This window comes from Ovis canadensis, chromosome 14 (assembly GCF_042477335.2).
Source record: "Ovis canadensis isolate MfBH-ARS-UI-01 breed Bighorn chromosome 14, ARS-UI_OviCan_v2, whole genome shotgun sequence".
Taxonomy (NCBI): Eukaryota; Metazoa; Chordata; class Mammalia; order Artiodactyla; family Bovidae; genus Ovis; species Ovis canadensis.
In genome coordinates this window covers 29,040,225-29,067,116 of record NC_091258.1, presented here as the reverse complement: position 1 = coordinate 29,067,116, position 26,892 = coordinate 29,040,225, and the positions used below count along the sequence as shown (strand labels likewise).

Genomic DNA, 26,892 nt, shown 5'->3' with positions numbered 1-26,892 from the left:
TAGAATTCCCCTACCAGCCCCCTCTCTCACCTTATACACCATATGTATTTTGAACATTGTTGTTTAAAGAAATCTGTTAGGACTTGAGAAATCAGTTTTTTATTGGTATTTGCATAGAAACAGAGCATCAGTTTTCTAACTTTTCTCTTTTCCTAAAGAAATTTTGCTATTGGAGATGAATTCACTAATTCTCTCTTTTCTCTTCTAGACCTTTATTTTCCCCCTTCAAAATTTAGCCACAGAAATAGTGAAAAACTTTTAGTCTGATGCCTTAGAATTCTACATGCTGTCATTATTTCCAGTGACATGTTACTCAAGGATCCATAATTTAATTTCCTGGAGTCCTGTCAGAAGCTTTGGGGAGTCAGTTAAATGACCCCTGATTCCCTGGTGATTTATCTTACTGCTTTGTTTTATGTTCTGGTTGGCAGTGTTGTGTGTAACTGAACTTTTGATTTTTTCTAAGTGAATTTAAGATGTTAGTCTTAAAATTTACTCACTGTTTTTAGTTAAATGTTACATTTTTTAGATGTATTTCCTTTGTAGTAATCTTTCAGAAAAAGAGCTTCTTTTGAGTTTCTGTGCGAGTAAATTCAACAATAATAGTTCTTCATGAATATTGATGAATTTAAAAGTGTTTTGAATTCAACATATTTCTATTAGCATATATCAAAAAATTTGTTTCCTTCTTTGAGATGAAAGCATTTTCTTTTACTTACTACTTTTTGCATATGTAACAAGCACAGTTAGAGCAGCTTATGTATAGAGCAAATTTTGAGTAAGCTTGGTATATGTTATCATTTCAATTTAGGGTAAAATGAATCAAAATAATTTGTAATTCCTGAAACTGCAGGTTAAGTCCTCTTTCATTAGCATCCTGTTGCATGATTTAAGTATGTATATACTGTTGAGAATGCCCTACAGATACTTGGTATTTAACAGTCTGGAGGCCTAGGCTCTGGGCTACATGCAGTTCCCTGAGTTCCATAGAACTCCTGAGTAGAGATGGGAGCCTGTGGTTCTCCTCAGACTTCCAACTCTTCTGTTTTCCTGACCTATGATTTCTCTCAGGTATAATATTACCCTATGGAGGTAGGAACTTTTGGACAAAGTAAGAATATGGCTCAAAGAAATCTCCACGTTCTCTTTTACAAATGTAAGATGCTGTTTCTTAGAGGTCCTTAAGATTTATCTGGTCTGTCCCACACCTTTGATTCTAATAGAGGTCCAAGAGTGAATGAATAACCCATCAACTATTTACCAGAGTAATTCTGTTCTCCAATTCTCTTCTCTCATATATCCGACTGCTCACCATGCCTATCCTGAGGAGGCATACTTCAGGTTGTACAACTTGTTGTGTTCTGTAAGGCTTGGGGTTGGATGGGGAATGATGAGAAGAAAGAAAATCTCAAACAAGCCTATTAGGATTTTTAGATGACTGCTTAGTAACTCTGGAGTTGGCAGTTTGCATGAACTGTCTCATGTTTTTCTTACAACAGATAGCTATGTAGCTCAAGAGGCTCTCAAGGAGCCAGGTAATTCAAAGGTTAAGTGACCATTGCAATATATAAATAAATGGCAGATCTGGCATTTGAATCTTGGTCTTCCAAGATTGTCTTCTTGCCTTCAGTTATGTACAGCCATTACCATTGTTCTCGTCACAGGGATCTTGGTGGTGCTCCAACATGCTTAGCTTAGAGTTCGTGGTAGCATAGTGATTGTTTTCCAAGAAGGAGCAATACAAGAGGTGTAGATAGAAGCTGGAGATCTCTTTAATGCCCAGTCCTAGCAGTACAACAGCATCACTGCTGTATTCTAATCAAAGAACTAGCTAATATTCTAGGGAATTTGAGGATTATGGATTCTACTTGTTGATGTGAGCATGTCTTTAGAGTATGGGGGATAGGAAATATGGGGGATAGGAAATAATGTGGCCATCTTTGGAAACACAGTATAATGGGCTGTGTTTATTTACTTTACGATAAGTGAAGACTTGCAAAGGAATTTGCAAACAAAAATCATTTAAGCAGCTAGATCCTCAGGTTTCATAGGCACTCCTACCTAAAACTGATGAGCCTGAGTATATAGCCATTATCACTATAACTTTATTCTCTTTCATATAAGAAAGCCATATTCCTTGAGGGTTCCCTGGTGGCTCAGCACTAGAGAATCCTCCTACAATGCAGGAACCTCAGGAGACATGGGTTTGATCCCTGGGTTGGGAATATCCCATGGAGGAGGGCATGGCAACCCACTCCAATATTCTTGCGTGGAGAATCCCATGGTCAGAGGAGCCTGGCTGACTATGGTCCATAGGGTCACAAAGAGTCAGACACAACTGAAATGACTTAAGACACCATATTCCTTACCCTTCCTAAAACTCACAAACGGTACATTTCCAGGGTAGTAAAAACCCATAGAGCATCAAACACAGATACAGTAAACTAATAGAATCTCCAGATTTTCCTCTTTCATAATACCTTCAGATGAAGCTTGGCAGCAAAAAGAGCACTTTGATCCACATTTAAGATGTTCTGAACTCAGGTGTGCTAGAGAAGGGTTGTGGGAGTAATGACAGCTTTTGTTAAATAACTTTGCCTCCTCCATTCCCTGATTACTGTCAAAGAATCTAATAATTACTGAGAGAGGGTCCTGGGAGAGCATAGCAAAGAGTATCCATAAAAAACACCAATTTCAACAAAGCCAACCTTTTAGCTATTCTTAGTATTTTGTCCCTAAGAAACATAATTAAATGGAAAGAAGGTACTTTTCATGCCAATGTAGTTTTGGATCATGACAATGATTGTTTTAGGTGTGACTGGAATGTTCTCAAGGACCACTAAACCTATGGATAAAACTTTTACATAATTTATTTCATATTTGTTACCCATTTTTGGTAACAGTAGCTAAAATCTATTTTATCAAATCATATCAAGAAAATTCCATTAAAAGTCAGATATCTTATTTTGTCTAAGAAACGTTTATTTTTTCTTTCTCCTATTGATAGAAAGTAAACTTACATGTTGGTTCCATGAGTGAAATAATTTTTTGTAGTGTATACCTTTTTCCCTTATTAAAGTCGTAGGGGGAAACGTGGTATGTCTAAAGAAATAAGAAAGAAATGGTATTATTTCTCATTGTTGTGATTCAGTTCAGTTCATTTCAGTCGCTCAGTCGTGTCTGACTTTTTGTGACCCCATGAATCACAGCATGCCAGGTCTCCCTGTTCATCACCGACTCCTGGAGTTTACTCAAACTGATGTCCATCGAGTCGGTAATGCCATCCAGCCATCTCATCATCTGTCGTCCTCTTTTCCTCCTGCCCCCAATCCCTCCCAGCATCAGGGTCTTTTCCAATGAGTCAGCTCTTAAAGTATTGGAGTTTCAACTTTATTCCTTCCAATGAGCACCCAGGACTGATCTCCTTTAGGATGGACTGGTTGGACCTCCTTGCAGTCCAAGGGACTCTCGAGTCTTCTCCAACACCACAGTTCAAAAGCATCAATTCTTTGGCGCTCAGCTTTCTTCACCATCCAGCTCTCACATCCATACATGACCACTGGAAAAACCACAGCCTTGACTAGACGGACCATTGTTGGCAAAGTAATGTCTCTGCTTTTTAATATGCTATCTAGGTGGGTCATAACTTTCCTTCCAAGGAGTAAGCGTCTTTTAATTTCATGGCTGCAATCACCATCTGCAGTGATTGTGGAGCCCCAAAAAATAAAGTCTGACACTGTTTCCACTGTTTCCCCATCTATTTGCCATGAAGTGATGGGGCCAGATGCCATGATCTTCGTTTTCTGAATGTTGAGCTTTAAGCCAACTTTTTCACTCTCCTCTTTCACTTTCAAGAGGCTTTTTAGTTCCTCTTATGATTACTTTTATTTAATTACTACAAAAGCCAGATTCCAGAGTTCAGGATTCACATACATTTAATCGACTAATACATTTTTATCATGCTTACTGTATTATAGGTTCTTTTAGCTATACTTCACATTGCATTGCTTTAAGTTCATTAAAGATAAACAGCATGTCACTTTACTATCTTATTCTTATAACCTGTTAGGAAAATTGTTAAAACAGTTTTATCAAAACTACCTTGTTTTAGTCTTGACTGCTTTTAGTAATCTTTCCTATAATATATAATGTGTACTTTTCTCAGCAGTTTTTCCATTATTCTTTGAAACACATGTTAACACATTTATTCTAATTGAAAAAAAGAGATCAAATTCTTAACACAAACTAACCTTCATTTGGAGATTGGTTTGACAGTGAGGACTGGATTTCTTGGTTGTATCTTACGGCATACATTTTCCATAAGTTGAATAAGATAAATCAGCAGCTCTAATTTTTTTTTTACTTTATTATGGAAAAATTTAAACACATGGAAAGGTGGAGCATATGGGACAGTGAATTTGCATATAATATACCAACTAAACTCAGCAACTCTTGGCCTGTCATTTCTTTCACAACTTTTCCTTCATTTCCCTCTCTCACTCCCTCCCCCACTCCCTCCCCTGACATTTAAATCTATAAATATCTATAGTACTGAGTAGTAGTAGTGACGTCGCTCAGTCGTGTCCTACTCTTTGCGACCCCCTAGACTGTAGCCTAGCAGGCTCCTCCATCGATGGGATTTTCTAGGAAAGAGTACTGGAGTAGGTTGCCATTTCCTTCTCCAGAGGATCTTCCTGACCCAGGGATTGATCCCGGGTAAATAAATATTAAATCTATAAATATCTATAAGTAAATAAATTAAATAAATATTAAAATACATCTAAAAATAAAGATGTTTAAAAAATACATAATCACAATGTATTTATCATACCTAAAAAAACCTATGTTTAATATTAAATTTCCAGGGAGTTTGTAATGAAAACACATGAACAAGATTTCTTAATATCTGTATCTAAAAAAGATGAAGAAAAAATATAGACTTTATGCTGAATACTGTCTCATTCTAGCAATGTCATGTTTAAAGATAAGTAAATTCTGAAAGAGATGGGAATACCAGACCACCTGCCCTGCCTCTTGAGAAACCTGTATGCAGATCAGGAAACAACAGTTAGAACTGGACATGGAACAACAGACTGGTTCCAAATAGGAAAAGGAGTACGTCAAGGCTGTATATTGTCACCCTGCTTATTTAACTTATATGCAGAGTACATGAGAAAAGCTCGGTTGGAAGAAGACCAAGCTGGAATCAAGATTGCCAGGAGAAATCTCAATAACCTCAGATATGCAGATGATACCACCCTTATGGCAGAAAGTGAAGAGGAACTAAAAAGCCTCTTGATGAAAGTGAAAGAGGAGAGTGAAAAAGTTGGCTTAAAGCTCAACATTCAGAAAACGAAGATCATGGCATCTGGCCCCATCACTTCATGGCAAATAGATGGGGAAACAGTGTCAGACTTCATTTTTTAGGACTCCACAATCACTGCAGATGGTGATTGCAGCCATGAAATTAAAAGACGCTTACTCCTTGGAAGGAAAGTTATGACAAACCTAGATAGCATATTAAAAAGCAGAGACATTACTTTGCCAACAAAGGTCCGCCTCGTCAAGGCTGTGGTTTTTCCAGTGGTCATGTATGGATGTGAGAGTTGGACGGTGAAGAAAGCTGAGCACCAAAGAATTGATGCTTTTGAAGTGTGGTGTTGGAGAAGACTCTTGAGAGTCCCTTGGACTGCAAGGAGGTCCAACCAGTCCATCCTAAAGGAGATCAGTCCTGGGTATTCATTGGAAGGACTGATACTGAGGCTCAAACTCCAGTACTTTGGCCACCAAATGCGAAGAGTTGACTCATTGGAAAAGACTCTGATGCTGGGAGGGATTGGGGGCAGGAGGAGAAGGGGACGACAGATGATGAGATCGCTGGATGGCATCACCGACTCGATGCACATGAGTTTGGGTAACTCCGAGAGTTGGTGATGGACAGAGAGGCCTGGCGTGCTGTGATTCATGGGGTCACAAAGAGTCGGACATGACTGAGTGACTGAACTGAACTGAAATGAAACTAATATTTTAAAACTCCATTCATCTCTTCAAAAAATGGATTTCCAGTAAAATTTTATCTTTCATTTAAGAGGCTATCAAAGCATGTGCATTTTCATCAGTTGTACAGTAGTAGTTAAAATAACCTCAAAGAGAATTTTTTTTAAACACCTGGGTACATGAAGCCAATTTCAATACCAATTTGAAGACATTCATTTCTTGGAGATACATGATAGAGTGATCACTGAAAAGACCAGATATAAAAAAATTTTACATCATCATAAAATTTTGTAAGAAAATTTAAAGTACAAGCTTAAGGATAAAAGAAAGAGGAGTTTTTTAAAGTGGTTTATGGGTATATGTGGATGATGGTGGATAACAGTCAATATGGTATCTATATTCCATATCCTACTGAACACATTTTTAACGATAATCTTTTTTTTTAATTGAAGTTTAAATGCTATACAGTATTGTATCAGTTACACATGTACAATATAGTGAGTCACAGTTTTAAGGGTTATATGCCATTTATAGTTATTATAAAATATTGGCTGTCTTCCCTGTGTTGTATAATATGTCTTCGCTTTATACTTAACAGTTTGTATGTCTTACTCCCCTGCCACTGTATTGTCCCTCCTCCTACCCGCTCCCCACTGGTAGCCACTAGTTTGTTCTCTGTTATATTTGTGAGCCACCCTCCTTGTTTTTTATTATATTCACTAGTTTCTTCTGTTTTTTATATTCCATATACTAGTGATATCTTACAGTGTTTATCTTTGTCTAACACATTTTACTGAGCATAATGGTCTCTAAGTTTTGCCTTTATGGATAAGTAGGTATTCCATTGTGAGTATATGTGGTTATGTGTGTATACCTCTCTCACACACACAAGCACACATACATATGTGTGTGTGTATATATATATATAAAACATAGATAACATCTTCATCTGTTCATCTGTTAAGACACTTGGGTTGCTTGCATATCTTGGCTTTTGTAAGTAATGCTGTTATGAACATATATCTTTTTGAATTAGTGTTTTTATTTTTCTAAGAGATATATATTCAGGCGTGGAATTGCTGAGTATATGATAGCTCTATTTTTATTTCTTCATAATTTTTTAATTTAATTTATCTTTGGTGGAGGCTAGTTACTTTACAATATTGTAGTGGTTTTTGCCATACACTGATATGAATCAGCCATGGTTATACATGTGTTCCCCATCCTGAACCCCCCTGCCACCTCCCTCCCCATCCCTTCCCTCTGGGTCATCACAATGCACCAGCCCTGAGCACCCTCTCTCATGCATCGAACCTGGACTGGAGATCTATTTCATATATGATCATATACAAGTTAATAAATTTTATGTATTTACTTATTTTTGGCTGTGCAGGCTTTTCTCTGGTTGTGGTGGATGGGGCTACTCTCTAATTGTGGGGTGTGGGCTTCCCTGCAGTCGTCTCTCTTGTTGTGCAGCACAGGCTCTGGGCGCTCGGGCTTCGGTAGTTGTGGCTCTCGGGCTCTAGAACACAGGCATAGTAGTTGGGGCACACAGGCCCAGCTGCTTCATGACGTGTGGAATCTTCGCAGCTCAGGGGTCAAACCCATGTCTTCTGTATTGGCAGGCAGGTTTTTCACCACTGAGCCGCCAGGGAGGCCCAACTCTATTTTTAATATTTGAGAAACCTCCACACTGTTTTTCACAGTGGCTATACCAGTTTACATTTCTACCAGCAGTGTGCTAGGGTTCCCTTTTCTCCACATCCTCACCAACATTTGTTATTTGTGTTCTTGTTGATGATAACTATTCTGACAGGTGTGAGGTGATGTCTCATTATAGTTTTGATTTACATTTCTCTGATAATTAGCAGTTTTGAGCATCTTTTCATGTGCCTTTTGACCATCTGCATTTTCTCTTTGGAAAAATGTCTATTCAGTACTTCTGTAGCACAGTCAGACACGACTGAGAGACTTTCACTTTTTCTTTTGTCTTTGATTAATTGACTGTAAGTACGTAGGTTTATTTCTGGGCTATTTTGTTCCATTAGATCATTTTATTTTAAATATATCAATAATTCTAACAGATTTAGGTATTTACATATTTTGTTGCTATTTGTGGCTGAGATATTCAGTCGTGTCTGATTCTTTGCAACCCCTTGTATTATAGTTTGTCTCTCAGCAATAATACTGGCTGCTAAGTCTGCTAAGTCACTTCAGTCATGTTCGACTCTGTTCGACGCCATAGACGGCAGCCCGCCAGGCTCCTCTGTCCCTGGGATTCTCCAGGCAAGAACACTGGAGTGGGTTGCCATTTCCTTCTCCAATGCATGAAAGTGAAAAGTGAAAGTGAAGGCGCTCAGTCGTGTCCAACTCTTAGCGACCCCAGGGACTGCAGCCCACCAGGCTCCTCCGTCCGTGGTATTTTCCAGGCAAGAGTACTGGAGTGGGGTGCCATTGCCTTCTCCGAAGAATACTGGAGTAGAGTGCTGTTTCCTCCTCCAGGGAATCTTCCCGAACCAGGGATCAAACTCATGTCTCTTATGTCTCTTAACCTGGGAAGATATTTAAGACAATGAAAATATTTACATTGCTTTCTTAGAGATGAGCTTAAATGTATTAAGGGATATATCTGTGTTTAGTTGCTCAGTCGTTCCTGTACGAGTCTTTGCAACCCTTTGGACGGTAGACTGCCAGGCTTCTCTGTCCATGAAATTTTCCAGGCAAGAATACTGGAGCAGCTTGCCATTTCCTCCTCCAGGGAACCTTGCCGACCAGGGATTGGAACTCCATCTCCTCTGTCTCTTCTGTTGCAGGCAGACTCTACCTGCTGAGCCATCAGGTTTTTCTCAATTCTTTTGGAGTCTGTTTGAGCAAAAATGTTTTAAAACCACTGGACTAGGCAGCTTAGAGAAGCATACTAGACCCATACTGACAGTAGAGCCATCTCCTGCTACTGCTAAGTCGCTTCAGTCGTGTCTGACTCTGTGCGACCCCATAGACAGCAGCCCACCAGGCTTCCCCATCCCTGGCATTCTCCAGGCAAGAACACTGGAGTGGGTTGCCATTTCCTTCTCCAATGCATGAAAGTGAAAAGTGAAAGTGAAGTTGCTCAGTTGTGTCCGACTCTTAGCGACCCCATGGACCACAGCCTACCAGGCTCCCCCGTCCATGGGATTTTCCAGGCAAGAGTACTGGAGTGGGGTGCCATTGCCATCTCCTAGTAACTGCTTTTACCCGAGTATCTTAAAAACAACTCAGTATAAGCTGATCGTTGAAAAGTGGGTGGATTAGCAGTCATTTCCAAGAGCTGTTACTATAGGCAACTAAAAGCTACAGTTGACATTAATTACATTTAAATTCATTCTTTGACAAATGCTATTATTTGAAATTGAGGGTGATGATGCCCAGAAATGAACACTTTGACATAATTATGTTTCCTGTGGGGCAATGGCAGGGAGGAGGGTGGGGGACAAATAACTGAAATTTTCCACAGAGGTTAAGACATCTTAACAGATAGATTCATCTTGGCTTTCAGACCTGCCCCCTTTTTCATCTCTGCTATTTTATTCCTTTGTCATCAGAGCAGTTTGCATCTGTGACCTTGCCCATCAAATGGAGTTGAGGAAATTATAGTTTATATGGGTATAGTTGCTTTAAAAATGTGGTATCTGCTTTTTAGTTGTTGTTTTCTTTCTACTGTACTGGATTTCTGTTGCTGTGCAGGTTTTTTCTAGTTGCTGCCAGCAGGGGCTTCTCTCCAGGTGCAGTACGTGGGCTTCTTATTGTGGCAGCTCCTCTTTTTGTGGAGCCTGGGCTCTAGGGCACATGGGCTTTGAAAGTTCTGGCATCTGGGCTCAGTAGTTGTGGTTCCTGGGCTCTAAAACACAGGCTCAAGCAACATGTGGAATCTTCCCAGACAAGGTGTTAAACCTGTGTTTCCTGCTTTGGCAGGTGGATTCTTTTCCACGGAGCCACCAGGGAAGTTTCCTGGTATCTGTTTCTTAGTGAAAAACTATGTTGTGTACAAAGAGCAACATTAAAGGCAAGAGGAGAAATGAATTTTATTTTCAGCTATTTGAATTTTTAAACAATTTAATTCTGTTAAACAACTGCAGATACAGTTTTCAGTCATCTTAAAATGTACCATAAAAGAAACGGAAGCTCCTTCTCTCTCCCCTCACTTTGGCTTGGTAAGTCATCAGAATGGTAAATAGACACTATTTGTAAAATAGACACAGATAAAATAGACTTTAAGAATCTGCTAACTGCCTTTTAAGAGATATTAATGTAAAACTTATAAAACTTAAAATACTGTCAAGAACTTTAATATTGATTTGAAATGTTCAAGATAGCAATATTACAGTTGATGTTTCAGTAGGGGCTGCAGACTCAAATGTCTCATGGGGCCCAGAAGGAAACCAAAGTGAGTGAACAGTTTGGAAAGGCTGGACCTTGACCTGCTTGCAGGTACTCGCTGTGTCTAAAAAGGGCCAGTTGGTTGCCAGACATAATATTTCAAAAGAAGCTGGAAATCTTAATTTTAATTTGAAATATGATTTTTAATTTGTTTTACTTCTGAATTCAAACTTTTTAAAATAATGTGTAGGTCAAATGAAATATATCTTTAATCTGCATTTGGCCCATAGTTAGCCACTTGATACTGTTTCCTGTATCATTACTCTAGATTCTTCATTTGAAATGTATGTTTTGTTAAATAGCTCCTAGAAGAAAATGTCAAAAATTAGTAGTTGAGGTTTTCCAAAATTCTAGCTATAACTTATTTCAAAGCAAACCTATAAAGAATTCTGTGATAAATCAATAACTGTTTGCATTTTAATTAAAAACAGCCACATGATTAGCCTCGTAGAGCTCATCTATGTAAAATTTATGTTTTCTTAATTCCTATTTGGCTTGTATTTACAAGCTTGTTGGGAACCTGAGAAAACTCTTCTGAAATAACTTTATGTTAAAGTTGTCATAGACTCTCTAGCCTGAGTCTGATTATTTTGAATGTAATTAGAACAGTATAAAAAGACAAAAAGAAATGACACTGAAAGATGAACTCCCCAGGTTGATAGTTGCCCAGTATGCTACTGGAGATCAGTGGAGAAATGACTCTAGAAAGGATGCAGAGACAAAGAAAAATCAACACCCAGTTGTGGATATGATTGGTGATGGAAGTAAAGTCCTATGCTATAAAGAGCAATATTCCATAGGAACCTAGAATGTTGTTAGGTCCATGAATCAAGGCAAATTGGAAGTGGTCAAACCGGAGATGGCTAGAGTGAACATCGACATTTTAGGAATCAGCGAACTATGATGGACTGGAATGAGTGAATTTAACTCAATAACCATTATATCGACTACTGTGGGCAAGAATATCTTAGAAGAAATTCAGTGACCATCATAGTCAACAAAAGAGTCCAAAATGCAGTACTTGGCTGCAGTCTCAAAAAACGACAGAATGATCTCTGTTCATTTCCAAGGCAAACCATTCAATATCACAGTAATCCAAGTCTTTGCCCTGACCAGTAATACTGAAGAAGCTGAAGTTGAATGGTTCTATGATGACCTATGAGACCGTCTAGAACTAACACCCCCAAAAATGTCCTTTTCATTGTAGGGGACTGGAATACAAAACATGGAAGTCAAGCAATACCTGGAATAACAGGCAAATTTGGCCTTGGAGTACAGAATGAAGCAGGGCAAAGGCTAATAGAGTTTTGCCAAGAGAACGCACTGGTCATAGCAGACACCCTCTCCAACAACACAAGAGAAGACTCTACATATGAACATTACCAGATGGTCAACACCAAAGTCAGATTGATTATTTTCTTTGCAGCCAAAGATGGAGAAGCTCTATATAGTCAGCAAAAACAAGACTGGGAGCTGACTGTTGCACAGACCATGAACTCCTTTATACCAAATTCAGAGTTAAATTGAAGAAAGTAGGGAAAACCACCCGACCATTCAGGTATGACCTAAATCAAATACCATACGATTATACAGTGGAAGTGACAGATAGATTCAAGGGATTAGATCTGATAGACAGAGTGCCTGAAGAACTATGGATGGAAGTTCATGACACTGTACAGGAAATAGGGATCAAGACCATCCCGAAGGCAAAGAAATGCAAAAAGGCAAAAGAAGCGAAAGGCAGAGGAGAAAAGGAAAGATATACCCATTTGAATGCAGAGTTCCATAGAAGAGTGAGGAGAGATAAGAAAGCCTTCCTTAGTGATCAATGCAAAGAAATAGAGGTAAACAGTAGAATGGGAAAGTCTAGAAATCTCTTCAAGAAAACTAGAGATATCAAGGGAACATTTCATGCAAAGATGGGCTCAATAAAGGACAGAAACGGTATGGACCTATCAGAAGCAGAAGATATTAAGAAGAAGTGGCAAGATACACAGAAGAACTATGCAAAAGAGATCTTCATGTCCCAGATAATCACAGTATTGTGATCAATCACCTAGAGCCGGTCACCCTAGAATGCAAACTCAAGTGGGTCTTAGAAGGCATCACTACAAACAAAGCTAATGGAAATGATGAAATTCCAGTTGAGCTATTTCAAATCCTGAAAAATGATGCTGTCAAAGTGCTGCACTCAGTATACCAGCAAATTTGGAAAACTCAGCAGTGGCCACAGGACTGGAAAAGGTCAGTTTTCATTCCAATGCCAAAGAATGCTCAAACTACTGCACAATTGTACTCATCTCACATGCTAGTAAAGTAATGCTCAAAATTATCCAAGCCAAGCTTCAACAGTATGTGAATTGTAAACTTCTAGGTATTCAGGCTGTATTTAGAAGGCAGAGGAACCAGAGATCAAATTGCCAACATCCATTGGATCATGGAAAAAGCAAGAGAGTTCCAGAAAAACATCTATTTCTGCTTTATTAACGATGCCAAAGCCTTTGATTGTGTGGACCACAAGAAATTCTGGGAAAATGTTAAAGAGATGGAAACACCAGACCACTTGACATGCCTCTTGAGAAATCGCTATGTAGATCAGGAAGCAACAGTTAGAACTGGACATGGAACAACAGATTAGTTCCAAATACGAAAAGGAAAAGGAGTATGTCAAGGCTGTATATTGTCACCCTGCTTATTTAACTTCTATGCAGAGTACATCATGAGACATGCTGGGCTGGATGAAGCACAAGCTGGAATCAAGATTGCCGGGAGAAATCTCAATAACCTCAGATACACAGATGACACCACCTTATGGCAGAAAGTGAAGAGGAACTAAAAAGCCTCTTGATGAAAGTAAAAGAGGAGAGTTAAAAAGTTGGCTTAAAGCTCAACATTCAGAAAACGGAGATCATGACATCTGGTCCCATCCCTTCATGGGAAATAGATGGGGAAACAGTGGAAACAGTGTCAGGTTTTATTTTTGGGGACTCCAAAATCACTGCAGATGGTGATTGCAGCCATGAAATTAAAAGACGCTTACTCCTTGGAAGGAAAGTTACGACCAACCTAGATAGCATATTGAAAAGCAGAGACATTACTTTGCCAACAAAGGTCCGTCTAGTCAGGACTATGGTTTTTCCAGTGGTCACCAGTGGATGCGAGAGTTAGATCGTAAAGAAAGTTGAGCGCTAAAGAATTGATGCTTTTGAACTGTGGTGTTGGAGAAGACTCTTGAGAGTCCCTTGGACTGCAAGGAGATCCAACAAGTCCATTCTAAAGGAAATCAGTCCTGGGTGTTCATTGGATGGACTGATGCTAAAGCTGAAACTCCAATACTTTGGCCACCTCATGTGAAGAGTTGACTCATTGGAAAAGACTCTGATGCTGGGAGGGATTGGGGGCAGGAGGAGAAGGGGACAACAGAGGATGAGATGGCTGGAGGGCATCACCGACTCAATCGACATGAGTTTGTGTAAACTCTGGTAGTTGGTGATGGACGGGGAAGCCTGGAGTGCTGTGATTCATGGGGTCGCAAAAGTCGGATACAACTGAGTGACTGAAGTGAACCTAGCATGAGTATGTACTAAAAAAGAATGTAGAATAAGTTTATTGGGAAGAAGTTACTGTTTGTACAACACAGACCCTTTTCATAGAGAAAATGTTCTCCTGTTTAATCCTTATTCTTTTTCCCTAATTCCACCTGTAAATAACAAATTATCCAATTATTTCCATTTTCCAAACATATCAAAACTAAATTCACAGGTGAACCTTGTTTGCTGTCTCCTGAATCGGATATTGTGTTGACAATTACGGTGTACTTAAATACCTTTTAATTGCTCTTCAGAGACAGCTTGTCTGTGCGTCCTTGTTGGACTAGAACATAGTACTCTGAAATTATAGCAAATTCGCACTAGACGTAGAGAAGAATAGATGCTACTTGAGACTGCAGTTCAGTTCAGCCGGTATTTGGGAGCCAGGTCCTGGTTAGACATTATACATTCAAACTATGAATCAGAATACCTAGGATACACTCTTAGAGAGTTTCTTTAATAACTTTGATCCAAACCAAAGTACTGTTAGTGGAGAAAATATAATAATGAAACAGAGAAGAGTAAAGACCTTTCAGAGGAAGCTGATTTATTTAGAGCCTTGACCAATGGGAATGCCTTTGACATTGGAATATTCTTCATTGATGGGGAGTTATGGGGGCATGATTTTGTTTAAACTTGCTCTTCTTTCTATAGTTCCCAGTAGTCTACATGTGTGACCTTCCTGATTTTGATAAATGTACTAAGGTTATATTAGATGTTAACATTGGAGAAATTAAATGAAGGGTATATGTAAATTTTGCACTGTTGGTTTTTTTAGTGAGGTAAAATTCACATCACATTATTAAAGGTAACCATTATTGTGTACAGTTTAGTAATATTTAGAACATTTACAATGTTGTGCAACCATCACCTGATTTCAGTGGCTTTTCATCTCTCCAAAAGAAAACCCTGTATCCATTGAGCACTCACGCTCCCTTTCCCCTTTACTCCCGCACTTGGTAACCGCTAATCTGCTTTCTGTCTCTAGAATTTTCCTATTATGGGTATTTCATATAAACAAAATCATATAAGATATGACCTTTTGAATTTAGTTTCTATCACATAGCATGTTTTAAAAGTCCATCCATATTGTACCATTTATCTGTACTCTGGTTGTTTTTATGACTAGACATTATTTTCATTGTGTGGCTATGACATTTTGTTTATCTATTCATCCATTGCTGGATATTTGGTGCTACTGAGATGATTCATGTATGAGTATTGGTTTGAATGCCTCTTTTTCAATTGCTACGGGTGTATACTTAGGTATAGAAATGCAGAGTCAAATGGCAATTCAGTGTCTTGACTTTTTGAAGAACTGTCAAACTGTTTTCCATGACTGTTTTCCATTTTGTATTTCTACCACCAATGTTTAAGAGTTCCTATTTCTTTTAGCATTTTGACTCATTTGAGTTAATTTTTAGAATATGGTATGAGGTAGGGGATCTAAATTCATTCTTTCGCATGGCTCAGAACTTTGGAATTAATGTTTTTAAAAGGTAATTGTCACTCTCCACAGTCTTGGGAAAGTATCACTCATGAAAATATCAAGTTACTTTTCTTACACTTAAAGAATTAAACATAGTAACAAATGTAGGAGCTAAAACTATAAAACCCTTAGAAAAAAGCATTTGGAAATGGATTCTTATACCTGGTAGTAAAAGAAAAGCTACACAAGTTAAATTGGATGAATTGGATATATCAAAATAAAAAGAGATTTTATACAGCATAGGACACTGTCAAGAAACTGAAAAGACAGTGTACAGATTGGGAGAAAATATTGGCAAATCATACGCCAGATAAAGATTTAGGATCTAGTCTACATAAACAATTCTTATAGCTCTAAGCAATAAATTACTCAACTTAAAAATAGGCAAAGAATTTGATTAGACATTTCTCCAAAGATGTACAAATGGCCATTAAGCACATGAAAACATGGTAAACATCACTAGACATCAGGAAAATAGAAATCAAAACCATAAGAATCTTTCAGAATACCTATAATAAAAGAAAGGGACAGTAATAAGTGTTTACAGTGTAATAGAGATCTTGCAACACCCATGCATGTCTAGTGAGAATGTTGGATGATGAAGCCACTTTGGAAAATGGTTTGACAGTTCTTCAGAAAGTATGGAATTGCCATGTGACTCAGGAATTCTACTCTTATGTATACTCAGAAAAATCAAAAACATATGTATATGTCCACAGAAAAACTTGTACATGAATATTCATAACAGCATTTACTTTTACTAGCCAAGCGAGGAAACAACTCAGATGCCAATCAACAATTAAACACAGTAACAAAAAAATGTTTTGAAATTAGACTGTGGTGATGGCTGCACATACTACACATGATGGACATACTCTAAAACCACTACATTGTGTACTTCAAAGGAGTAAAGTTTAGAGTATGTAAAAAAACAGAATAAATGAGTTTTTAAAATATCTCACTTGCAGAAGTTTTTGTTTTAAAACAGTACTCATTTGCTGTTTATCCTAAGAAAAAAAAATTTTTTTTTTTTTTTTTCAGAAATTTATCATGGCATCCTGCATTGACCACTAGAAATAAAATGCGAATTCCACATTCTCATGCATTCATTGATCTGACTGAAGATTTTACAGCAGGTGAGTTGCACATAAATGTAAAATATTTCTTTTTGGATGCCAAAAAATGGTGAGATATTTGCTGTGTTCCTAGGAAACATTTGCTGTTGAATTGAACATTGAAACCAAAATGTGAAAAGGTTTCAAGGAAGTCAGTGATATCAGCAAAATGTAAAAAGTACTGGGTGTAATAAAATATACCTGTAGTTATTTTTTGCTGTTTGTTAATCATATCAAAATTTGAATTATTGACTAATAAATACTGTATATTTAATTATAAGAAAAATATTTAGCTTATTAAAAATTAAATGTATTAAAAATTGCAAAGGTTGTTTTTAATTTTTATTATGAAAAATGTTAAATACAGAAAAGTAGGCAGAATAGTATGATATACACATATTTAATAATCACCTAGCTTCAACAATCGGAGAAGACAATGGCACCCCATTCCAGTACTCTTGCCTGGAAAATCCCATGGACGGAGGAGCCTGGTAGGCTGCAGTCCATGGGGTTGCTAAAAGTCGGAAACGAATGAGCGACTTCACTTTCACTTTTCACTTTCATGCATTGGAGAAGGAAATGGCAACCCACTCCAGTGTTCTTGCCTGGAGAATCCCAGGGATGGCGGAGCCTGGTGGGCTGTCGTCTGTGGGGTCGCACAGACTCGGCCACGACTGAAGCGACTTGGCAGCAGCAGCAGCAGCTTCAACAATAATCAGTATATGGCTAATCTTGTTTCATTTGTATAATCACTCATGAGCCCTCCCACCTAAAGAAATTTAACATTTCAAACATTTTATCATTTCATTTATAAATATTTCAATCTATAGTCATGTCCAACTCTTTGCAACCACATGGGCTATAGCCCGCCAGGCTCCTCTATCCATGGAATTCTCCAGGCAAGAATACTGGAGTAGGTAGCCATTCTCTTCTACAGGGGATCTTCTTGACACAGGGATAAAACCCGGGTCTCCTGCATTGCAGACAGATTCTCTCCTGTCTGAGCCACTAAGACAGGTTGTTAATTTTTAACAACCACAAGATCATTTTTGAACTTAAGAAAAAAAAGGAACAAAATTCTCTTAATTTTTGTTGTTCAGTCACTAAGTTCTAAGTTGCTATGCCTTGAGACTCCTTAGACTGCAGCAGGGCAGGCTCTGCTGTACTCCAGTGTCTCCCAGAGTTTGCTCAGATTCATGTCCATTGAGTCGATGATGCCATTCAGACATCTCATTCTCTATCACCCCCTCCTCTTCCTGCCCGTCACCCCCTCCTCTTCCTGCCCGCAGTCTTTTCCAGCCCCAGGGTCTTTTCCAGTGAATCAGCTCTTTGCATCAGGTGGCCAAAATATTGGAGCTTTAGCTTTAACATCAGTCCTTCCAATGAATGTTGAAGGCTGATTTCCTTCAGGACTAACTGATTTGATATCCTTGCAGTCCAAGGGACTCTCAAGAGCCTTCTCCAGAACCACAGTTCAAAAGCATCAATTCTTTAGCATTCAGCCTTCTTTATGGTCCAACTTTCACATCGGTACAGGACTACTGGGAAAACCATAGCTTTGACTATGCAGATGTTTGTCGACAAAGTGATGTCTCTGCTTTTTAATATGCTGTCTAGGTTTCTCATATCTTTCTCTCCCAGGAGCAAGAGTCTTTTAATTTTGTAGTTGCATTCACCATCTGCCCTGATTTTGAGCCCAAGAAAAGAAAACCTTTACTAATTCCACTTTTTCCCCTTCAATTTGCCATTAAGTGGTGGGACTAGATGTGATGATCTTAGTTTTTTCAGTGCTGAATTTTAAGCCAGCTGTTTAGCTCTCCTTTTTCACTCTCATCAAAAGACTCTAGTTCCTCTTTGACTTTTGCTGTTAGAGTGATATCTGCATATCTGAGGTTGTTGGTATTTTCCCTGGCATCTTGATTCCAGCTTGTGAGTCATCCAGCCCAACATTTCATATGATGCACTCTTCATCAGTTCAGTTCAGTCCATCAGTCGTATCTGACTCTTTGCGACCCCGTGAACCGCAGCTCGCCAGGCCTCCCTGTCCATCACCAACTCCGGGAGTCCACCCAAACCCATGTCCACTGAGTCGGTGATGGCATCCAACCATCTCATCCTCTGTCGTCCCCTCCTCTTCTTGCCCCCAACCCCTCCCAGCATCAGGGTCTTTTCCAGTGAGTCAGCTCTTTGCATCAAGAGGCCAAAGTATTGGAGTTTCAGCTTCAGCATCAGTCCTTTCAGTGAACATCCAGGACTGATTTCCTTTAGGATGGACTGGTTGGATCTCCTTGTGGTCCAAGGGCCTTTCAAGAATGTTCTCCAAAACCACTATTCAAAAGTGTCAGTTCTTCGGCGCTCAGCTTTCTTTATATTCCAACTCTCATATCCACACATGACCACTGGAAAAACCATAGCCCTGACTAGATGGACCTTTGTTGGCAAAGTAATGTCTCTGCTTTTGAATATGCTATCTCGGTTGGTCATAACTTTCCTTCTAAGGAGGAAGCGTCTTTTAATTTCATGGCTGCAGTCACCATCTGCAGAAGAACAGGAAAAACAAGTCAGGCACTATTTGCTGACTTGTTCCCCCATCTGTTTGCCATGAAGTGATGGGACCAGATGCCATGATCTTCGTTTTCTGAATGTTGAGCTTTAAGCCAACTTTTTCACTCTCTTCTTTCACTTTCATCAAGAGACTCTTTAGTTCTTCATCGCTTTCTGCCATAAGGGTGGTGTCATGTGCATATTGGAGGTTATTGATATTTCTCCCTGCAGTCTTGATTCAAGCTTGTGCTTCCTCCAGCCTAGTGTTTCTACTGATATAATCTGCATGTAAGTTAAGTAAGCAGGGTGACAATATACACCCTTGACGTACTCCTTTTCCTATTTGGAACCACTTTGTTGTTCCATGTCCAGTTCTAACTGTTGCTTCCTAACCTGCATACAAATTTCTCAAGAGGCAGGTCAGGTGGTCTAGTATTACCATCTCTTTCAGAATTTTCCACTGTTTTTTGTGATCCACATAGTCAAAGGCTTTGGCATAGTCAATAAAGCAGAAATAGATATTTTTCTGGAACTCTCTTGCTTTTTCGATGATCCAGCAGATGCTTGCAATTTGATCTCTGGTTCCTCTGACCTTTCTAAAACCAGCTTGAACATCTGGAAGTTCACGGTTCACGTATTGCTGAAGCCTGGCTTGGAGAATTTTGAGCATTACTTTACTAGCGTGTGAGATGAGTGCAATTGTGCGGTAGTTTGAGCATTCTTTGGCATTGCCTTTCTTTGGGCTTGGAATGAAAACTGACCTTTTCCAGTCCTGCGGTCACTGCTGAGTTTTCCAAATTTGCTGGCATATTGAGTGCAGCACTTTCACAGCATCACCTTTCAGGATTTGAAATAGCTCAAATGCAATTCTATCACCTCCACTAGCTTTGTTTGTAGTGATACTTTCCAAGGCCCACTTGACTTCACATTCCAGGATGTCTGGCTCTAGGTGAGTGATCGCAATATCATGATTATCTTGGTTGTGAAGATCTTTTTTGTACAGTTCTTCTGTGTATTCTTGCCTCCTCTTCTTAATCCCTTTTGCTTCTGTTAGGTCCATACCATTTCTGTCCTTTATCGAGCCCATCTTTGCATGAAATGTTCCCTTGGGGTATCTAATTTTCTTGAAGAGATCTCTAGTCTTTCCCATTCTGTTGTTTCCCTCTATTTCTTTGCATTGATCGCTGAGAAAGGCTTTCTTATCTCTCCTTGCCGTTCTTTAGAACTCAGCATTCAAATGGATATATCTTTCTTTTTCTCCTTTGCTTTTTGCCTCTCTTCTTTTCACAGTTATTTGTAAGGCCTCCCCAGACAGCCATTTTGCTTTTTGCATTTCTTTTCCATGAGGATGGTCTTGATCCCTGTCTCCTGTACAATGTCACGAACCTCCATCCATAGTTCATCAGGCCCTCTATCAGATCTAGGCCCTTAAATCTATTTCTCACTTCTACTGTATAATCATAAGGGATTTGATTTAGGTCATACCTGAATGGTGTAGCGGTTTTCCCTACTTTCTTCAATTTCAGTCTTAATTTGCTAATAAGGAGTTCAAGATCTGAGCCACAGTTAGCTCCTGGTCTTGTTTTTGTTGACTGTATAGAGTTTCTTCATCTTTGGCTGCAAAGAATATAATCAGTCTGATTTCGGTGTTAACCATCTGGTGATGCCCATGTGTAGAGACTTCTCTTGTGTTATTGGAAGAGAGTGTTTGCTATGACCAGTACATTCTTGTGGCAAAACTCAGTGGAGTTTCTCTTGTAACATTTGTTTAAAAGACTCGTCATTTCCACACTGAATAGTCTTAACCACTCTTGTCAAAACCAGTTTACCATATACTCAAGGATTTGTTTTTGGGTTCTGTGTTATTTCACTGATCTGTATGCTCCCCTGTGTTTATGCTAGTACCACAGTGTTTTATTTACCAAAGCCTTGTAATATATTTAATAATCAGAAAGTGTGAGTCTTCCAACTTCATTATTTTTCCACATTGTTTTGACTCTTTGAGGTTGTCCCTTGAGATTCTACATGAATTTTAGGACAGGTTTTTTTTTTCTTTGCATATCTATAAGCAGTGCCATTGGAATTGTGATAAGGATCATTCTGAATCTTTAGGTCACTTTGGGTAATATTGCTGTCTTAACACATTGTTTTTCAGTTCATGAAAATGCAGTGTGTTCTCATTTATTTGTCTTTTTAATGATTTAATATTGTTTTGTAGTTTTTATTCTACAAGTCTTTTACCTCCGTGGTTAATTCTTAAGTATTTTATTCATTTTGACCTATTGTAAATGAAATCTTTCTTCATTTCCTTTTGGGATTTTATGTTTTAAATATATAGAAATGCAACTGATTTTTACATCTTAATTTTGTATCCTGCTAGTTTTCTAAATTCATTTATTAGTCCTAGCTGGGTTTTGTTTGTAGAATTTTTAGGGTTTTCTGCATATAAGTTCATATCATCTATGAAGAGTGATAATTTTGCTTTTCTCCATCTAACTTGGATGCCTTTTGTTTCTTTTTCTGTTTTATTTCTTGTTCTTCCATTTTTTTTAAGCCATTTTTCAAACACTTCTAATCTGCTTTTACAATTCTATTTTTATATAGTATACTAATTGCAAATGAGTGAAGCATGCCTGGTGGTTGCTAAAAGTAATAAAATTTCCTTCCTTCAAAAGTATTTCATTGTTAAACTCCTAAAATTTATTTGAAAAGCAAATAGCTAATATTTTATAATTGAAACTTCTTATTCTGGGTGACTATAAATTTTATTAGAGCATTTTCATTATTAAGATACAGTTTGCAAAGTTAAGAAAATTTTAGTGTTTGAATTTACTTGGATTTCACTTTTTAAGCCTTTTGCTCTGTAAGTTTTTCATGGTTCTGAGTTTAGGTTCCTGAACAAGAGCTCAGATTGGAAAGAGGATACTTTAAAAACAGAGAGGTTACTTTTATTGTGGCATATAAGCTGAATCATGTGTAAACAAAAAAATAAGGGATTTTGTACGTTGTCCTGGAAATTGTTTTTAAAAGCTTGTTTTTTCAAGATGAGGATGTTCTGTAGTTATAGGCTCATGTTCTATTATCTCCTTCCACTTAATATTAGACTTCCCTCAACATACTGACTCTGCCTTTAAGTAATTTTTTAAATTAATTTATTTGTTATTTTCAGCTGTGCTTGCCTTCTTTGCTGCACTTGGACTTTCTCTCGTTGTGGCGAGTGGGCTCCACATTCCTGGGGGTTCTCTTGTTGTGGAGAATGTATTCTAGAGCATGCAGGCTTCAGTAGTTATGCCTCATGGGCTTTAGAGTACTGGCTCAGTGGCTGTGGTGCACGGATCTTAGTTGCCTTGTGGCATATGGTATCTTCCTGAACCAGGAATTGAACCAATATTCAGTTCATTGTAAGGCAGATTCTTAACCATGGAAGCCCAATAATTTTTTTTTTATGAAAGAGTAATTATGGTTATTGTCAGATGTTGGAAAATATGTCCAAAAAGATAAGATATCTCAATAGATTTTTGTTTTATTTTAAAATTTGTGATTATAATTTATTTCATTACAGCAATTGGAATATCCAAAAGTAAATGCATATAATTTCTGTAAAGCATATTTTTACTTAGTGAACTACTGGTGAACTTCACTAATTTATTCAAAAAAGCTGTGACTGCACTGGTAATGTGAACACAGATATGTGATTTCAAGATGTATTCTTCAAAGAAATAATACCAAGACATTTTTAGTTCTGCTTTATTCTCCCATCCTACAATCAGTATCCAAGAATGAGGAATAAAAGGGACTATGGATAGAACCTGCTGGCCTTAAGTACAGCTGTAAAAAGGGTGAAACCTTTCCTGAGGTTCCTTCATCTGTACTGTTCTTGGCCTCTTTGACCCTTAGGGGCTCTGGTGACATCACTCTCTTTGCTTCAGTCAGCTGATGCTCTTAATCTGACCCCCAATTGCCCTGAATTTTTCACAACATTGATTTCATCCTTTGTAGTAAACTTTTCTCTTACTGTTTATCAAAAAAAAAAAAATCTTTTGCTGAGTATCTGCATAGCCTGAGTGGTAAACCAGTGAAAACAAGATAAAGATTTGCTGCTGCAGATTTTCCCTGGCCACACAGCACATGAATTTCAAAAGAGGCCTTAAGTGCCATGAACACTGAGTAATATAAAAATAATTACCATTTTATTAGAGTCAATGGGAAAATATTTTGTGATGGGCAGTTTTCTCCTCTGCCGCTTAAATCAGACCTCCTAGATGACTACAGTGCTACATGGTTTCCACAAAGAACCAAAGTAGACAGGATGAACCCAGATATTTAAAAGCCCTCCTAAGTGGGTCTTTGTCCTCTTCTCTTGCTTCTTCGGATTCATCCTGTACATTCTGCTGAGGCCCTGGCCACTCTCCTATCAGAAACCTCCCTTGGTTCCTCATTACTTACCAGATGCTTTCTAAACTTTAATCGTATCTTCTAAATGTCCTGTGGACTGGGCCTGTCCTGCCTTTCTGGTCACTAGTTTGATTATACCCAAGATGAGCTGGGGTTGTTTTGTTCTGGTTGGTTTGTTTTACATTCCACATATAAGAGATCATATCGGTATTTGTCTTTCTCTGTCTGACTTATTTCATTTATCTTAGAAAATGCCATTGAAATATTATTGGTGCTTTTATGATTTTGCACTTAAATCTTTGATCCAGTGGAATTTTCTTGTTATTTTTGTTATATCTTTAGATGCATGTCTCTCTGAATTGATAGTGGTAAAAAGTCTACCTGGCAAGGTGGGAGATATGGGTTCAATCTCTGGGTCAAGAAGATCCTTGGAGGAGGAAATGGCAACCCAATACAGTATTCTTGCCTGTAAAATCCATGGAACAGAGGAGCCTCGGGGAGCTATAGTCCATGGTGTCACAAAGAGTCAGACATGACTGAACATGCACTGAGCCAGAGGGTTCTTTATTCAGTAGCACAGACCTCTTTCTGATTTCTGCCTTGTTATTGAGGAATTAATTTCTGCACTTATGTACTTATGTCCTGCCTTGCAGAGCATGTGTGTCATCAAATCCTTCTTACAGGTTTGCTATAAATAAAAGGAACTATCTGAATCATTGGTCAGTTAAATAAGATATTTATTATAGTTAAAAGTAGACTCTCTTTAAAAGGAACATCATAAATAGTGGCATTAAAATTTTAAGAAGTTACAACATAGGAAACATAACCTTTGTTTTCTAGAATCAAAACTCTATGCCTTGGGCAGGTATTGGAGAAACAGAATTTAAACGTCTCAGTCAAAAGTTTATATCTTAGTCTCTTGAGGGTTTTAATTTGTTAGTTAAATATTCAGTTTTTCTGGATATTAACGCATTTCTCTTCTAGCAGAAGTGGCAACTGGGACAGCCTAAGGATAAACTTATGTGTCCTGAAGGATTTGGAGGGAAAGGTCTTCTCTGAGGTTTCTACACCACCATGTTGATGGCCCCTATATATTAGGTGTGTTGCTGGTATTTGGCAGCTGGGGACTTCCTGATCTCTTCTGGCTCAGTCAGAGCTTCATAGTCTTCCCTTGGCTGACTTGATCCTGCCTTGAATCTAATCTTGTTTTAATGGATTCCTCTGGAGCTCCCCCTCTTCCATTCAGCCTTCTCATTTGAATTGTCCATTGTTCTTCCTTTACCATTGAATTCATTTACTTTGCACCATAGTGGCCCATGAAAGATCCATTGGCTCTCAACTTGATTATGGTCTGTATTCACCACAGGTGGTCTTAAGTCCCTTTGGTACACATGAAAACAAGGGAAGTTTGAGAGTACTAGGTTAGACCCTCTATAATTTATTTTCTGTTCTGTGAGAAATACCATTATACATACCCCTATCATCTCAAAAAGACAGGCTCTTCCCTGAATTCCAATAGGAAGCAAGGACTTTAAATTCTTTCTTTCTGGCTAATGACTCAAAAATTGCCAGTTTTAGAAATAAGCTGAATATTGGCTCTTTTTTTTTTTTTGCCATCCTATTTGATAACCCTAATCTTTGCCAAGGCCAGTAGTTCTCTGAATGTGATCTCATTCTCTCCCAAGTGTGCAATAGAGTTTTTCAGAAATTTTGAAATATAATGATTTTGTCATTGTGACAGCATGTGTGTGCTTATGTACTCTTATGTTTTAAAAATATTTCAGTATTAAGGTTTAATATAGTAAATTATGTCAATATTATATCAATTAACAAAACATCTTTGGGGTCCTCAATAATTTTTAAGAGTGTGGAGAGATCCTGCCACCAAAAAGCTTGAGGACTGCTGCCCTAAGCAAATGGGTGCTTCTAGTTGACTGGAGTCACTGTGCAAAGTAATGAGAAAGAGTAATGTAATGTCCTTCATACATACATACATTTATCAAACAAAGATAAGATCGTGGTTGTGACAAGTGAGATAGATCATAACAATCCCTCTAAGCATTCCCCACCCCTCCTTCTTATTCTTGCCAAATAATTATCAGGGTTCTAGCATCTGACATGCAGCCAAATGGAGGAACTCAGAGGCTGATCTATTGGTGAGGTGTTCACTTCCTTCAGATGGATTCTTAGAAGTAGAACTGCTGAGTCATATGGTAGTCCGATTTTTAATTTTTGAGGAACCTCTGTGTTATTTTCCATAGTGGCTGTACCAATTTATAATCTCACCAGGAGTGCCCAATGGTTCCTTTTTCTTTACATCCCCACTAGCATTTGTTAATCCGTCTTTTTGATGCTAGCCGTTCTAACAGGTATGAAGTGATATCTCACTGTAGTTTTGATTTTCATTTTAGTGTTTCCTGGAAATTTCTTTAATGTCACAAATACTTTTTCACTAATTCATCAGTTTCAATAATTATTTACTGAGCCACTGCTCTGTGAGATATTATACCAGAAACCAAGGGTTCAAAGATAAAAAACAAGATCTCTAGACTTAAGATATACAGTAGCATGAATCTCAAGGATGTCATTATAGCAAGATACCATTGCACTCATGCTGTATTTAGAAGTTTAAACTTGTTTTTTAAGCACATTAATTTCTGTCTTAAATGTTTTAAAATTCAACAGAATTTCAGACTCAGATACACTTTAATACTCGAGAGTATCATTCATTTGTAGTGCATTTATGGAGCTGTACAAAATTCTTATATTTTTTTCCTTGCACACCCATGCTAATCTCATCACTCCAAGAATCATCTGCATTCTGATGACTCCCAGATTTATATATCTCCAGGTGGTACCTCCCTACAAATTCCAAAATCACATATCCAAATACCTACCAGCCATAACTGCATCTGTGTCTCGTAAGACATTTCAGACCCTGTTTCCCAGAGTTCTACCTCCTTAACCAATAATCTTCCCATCTCTCTCAGTGGCAACCCTGTCTTTCCAGTTCCTCTGTCAAAATGCTAGAGTCATCCTCACCACCTCTTTCTTTCATACCCAGCATCAAGTCTGTCTTGCAATATTCTTTATTCTACTTTCAGAATAAATCCACAACCTGACCACTTTCACCACCTCCACTGTAACCATCTTGTTCCAAGAAAATGTCATTTCTCACCTGAATTATTCTAGTTGCTGTTACCCTGCTTCCACCCTTGTCCTCCTACACCCTGTCTTCACCGTGTGAGCTGCTGTGATCCTTTAAGAATAAAAATCAGGTCGTATCACTCTTCTTAAAGTTTTCCAGTGTGTTGTTGTTGTTGTTGTTGTTGTTGTTGTTTACATT

General features: G+C 38.2%; 1 protein-coding gene across 1 annotated transcript in view; it reads left to right on the top strand.

The window, feature by feature from the left end:
* Positions 1–26,892, top strand: part of ITFG1 (integrin alpha FG-GAP repeat containing 1) — a 298,770-nt gene that overhangs the window by 13,288 nt on the left and 258,590 nt on the right. The window contains exon 6 of the mRNA XM_069549789.1: positions 16,534–16,628. Coding sequence (XP_069405890.1) covers positions 16,534–16,628 — 95 coding nt within the window. The remainder of the gene's footprint in view (positions 1–16,533; positions 16,629–26,892) is intronic.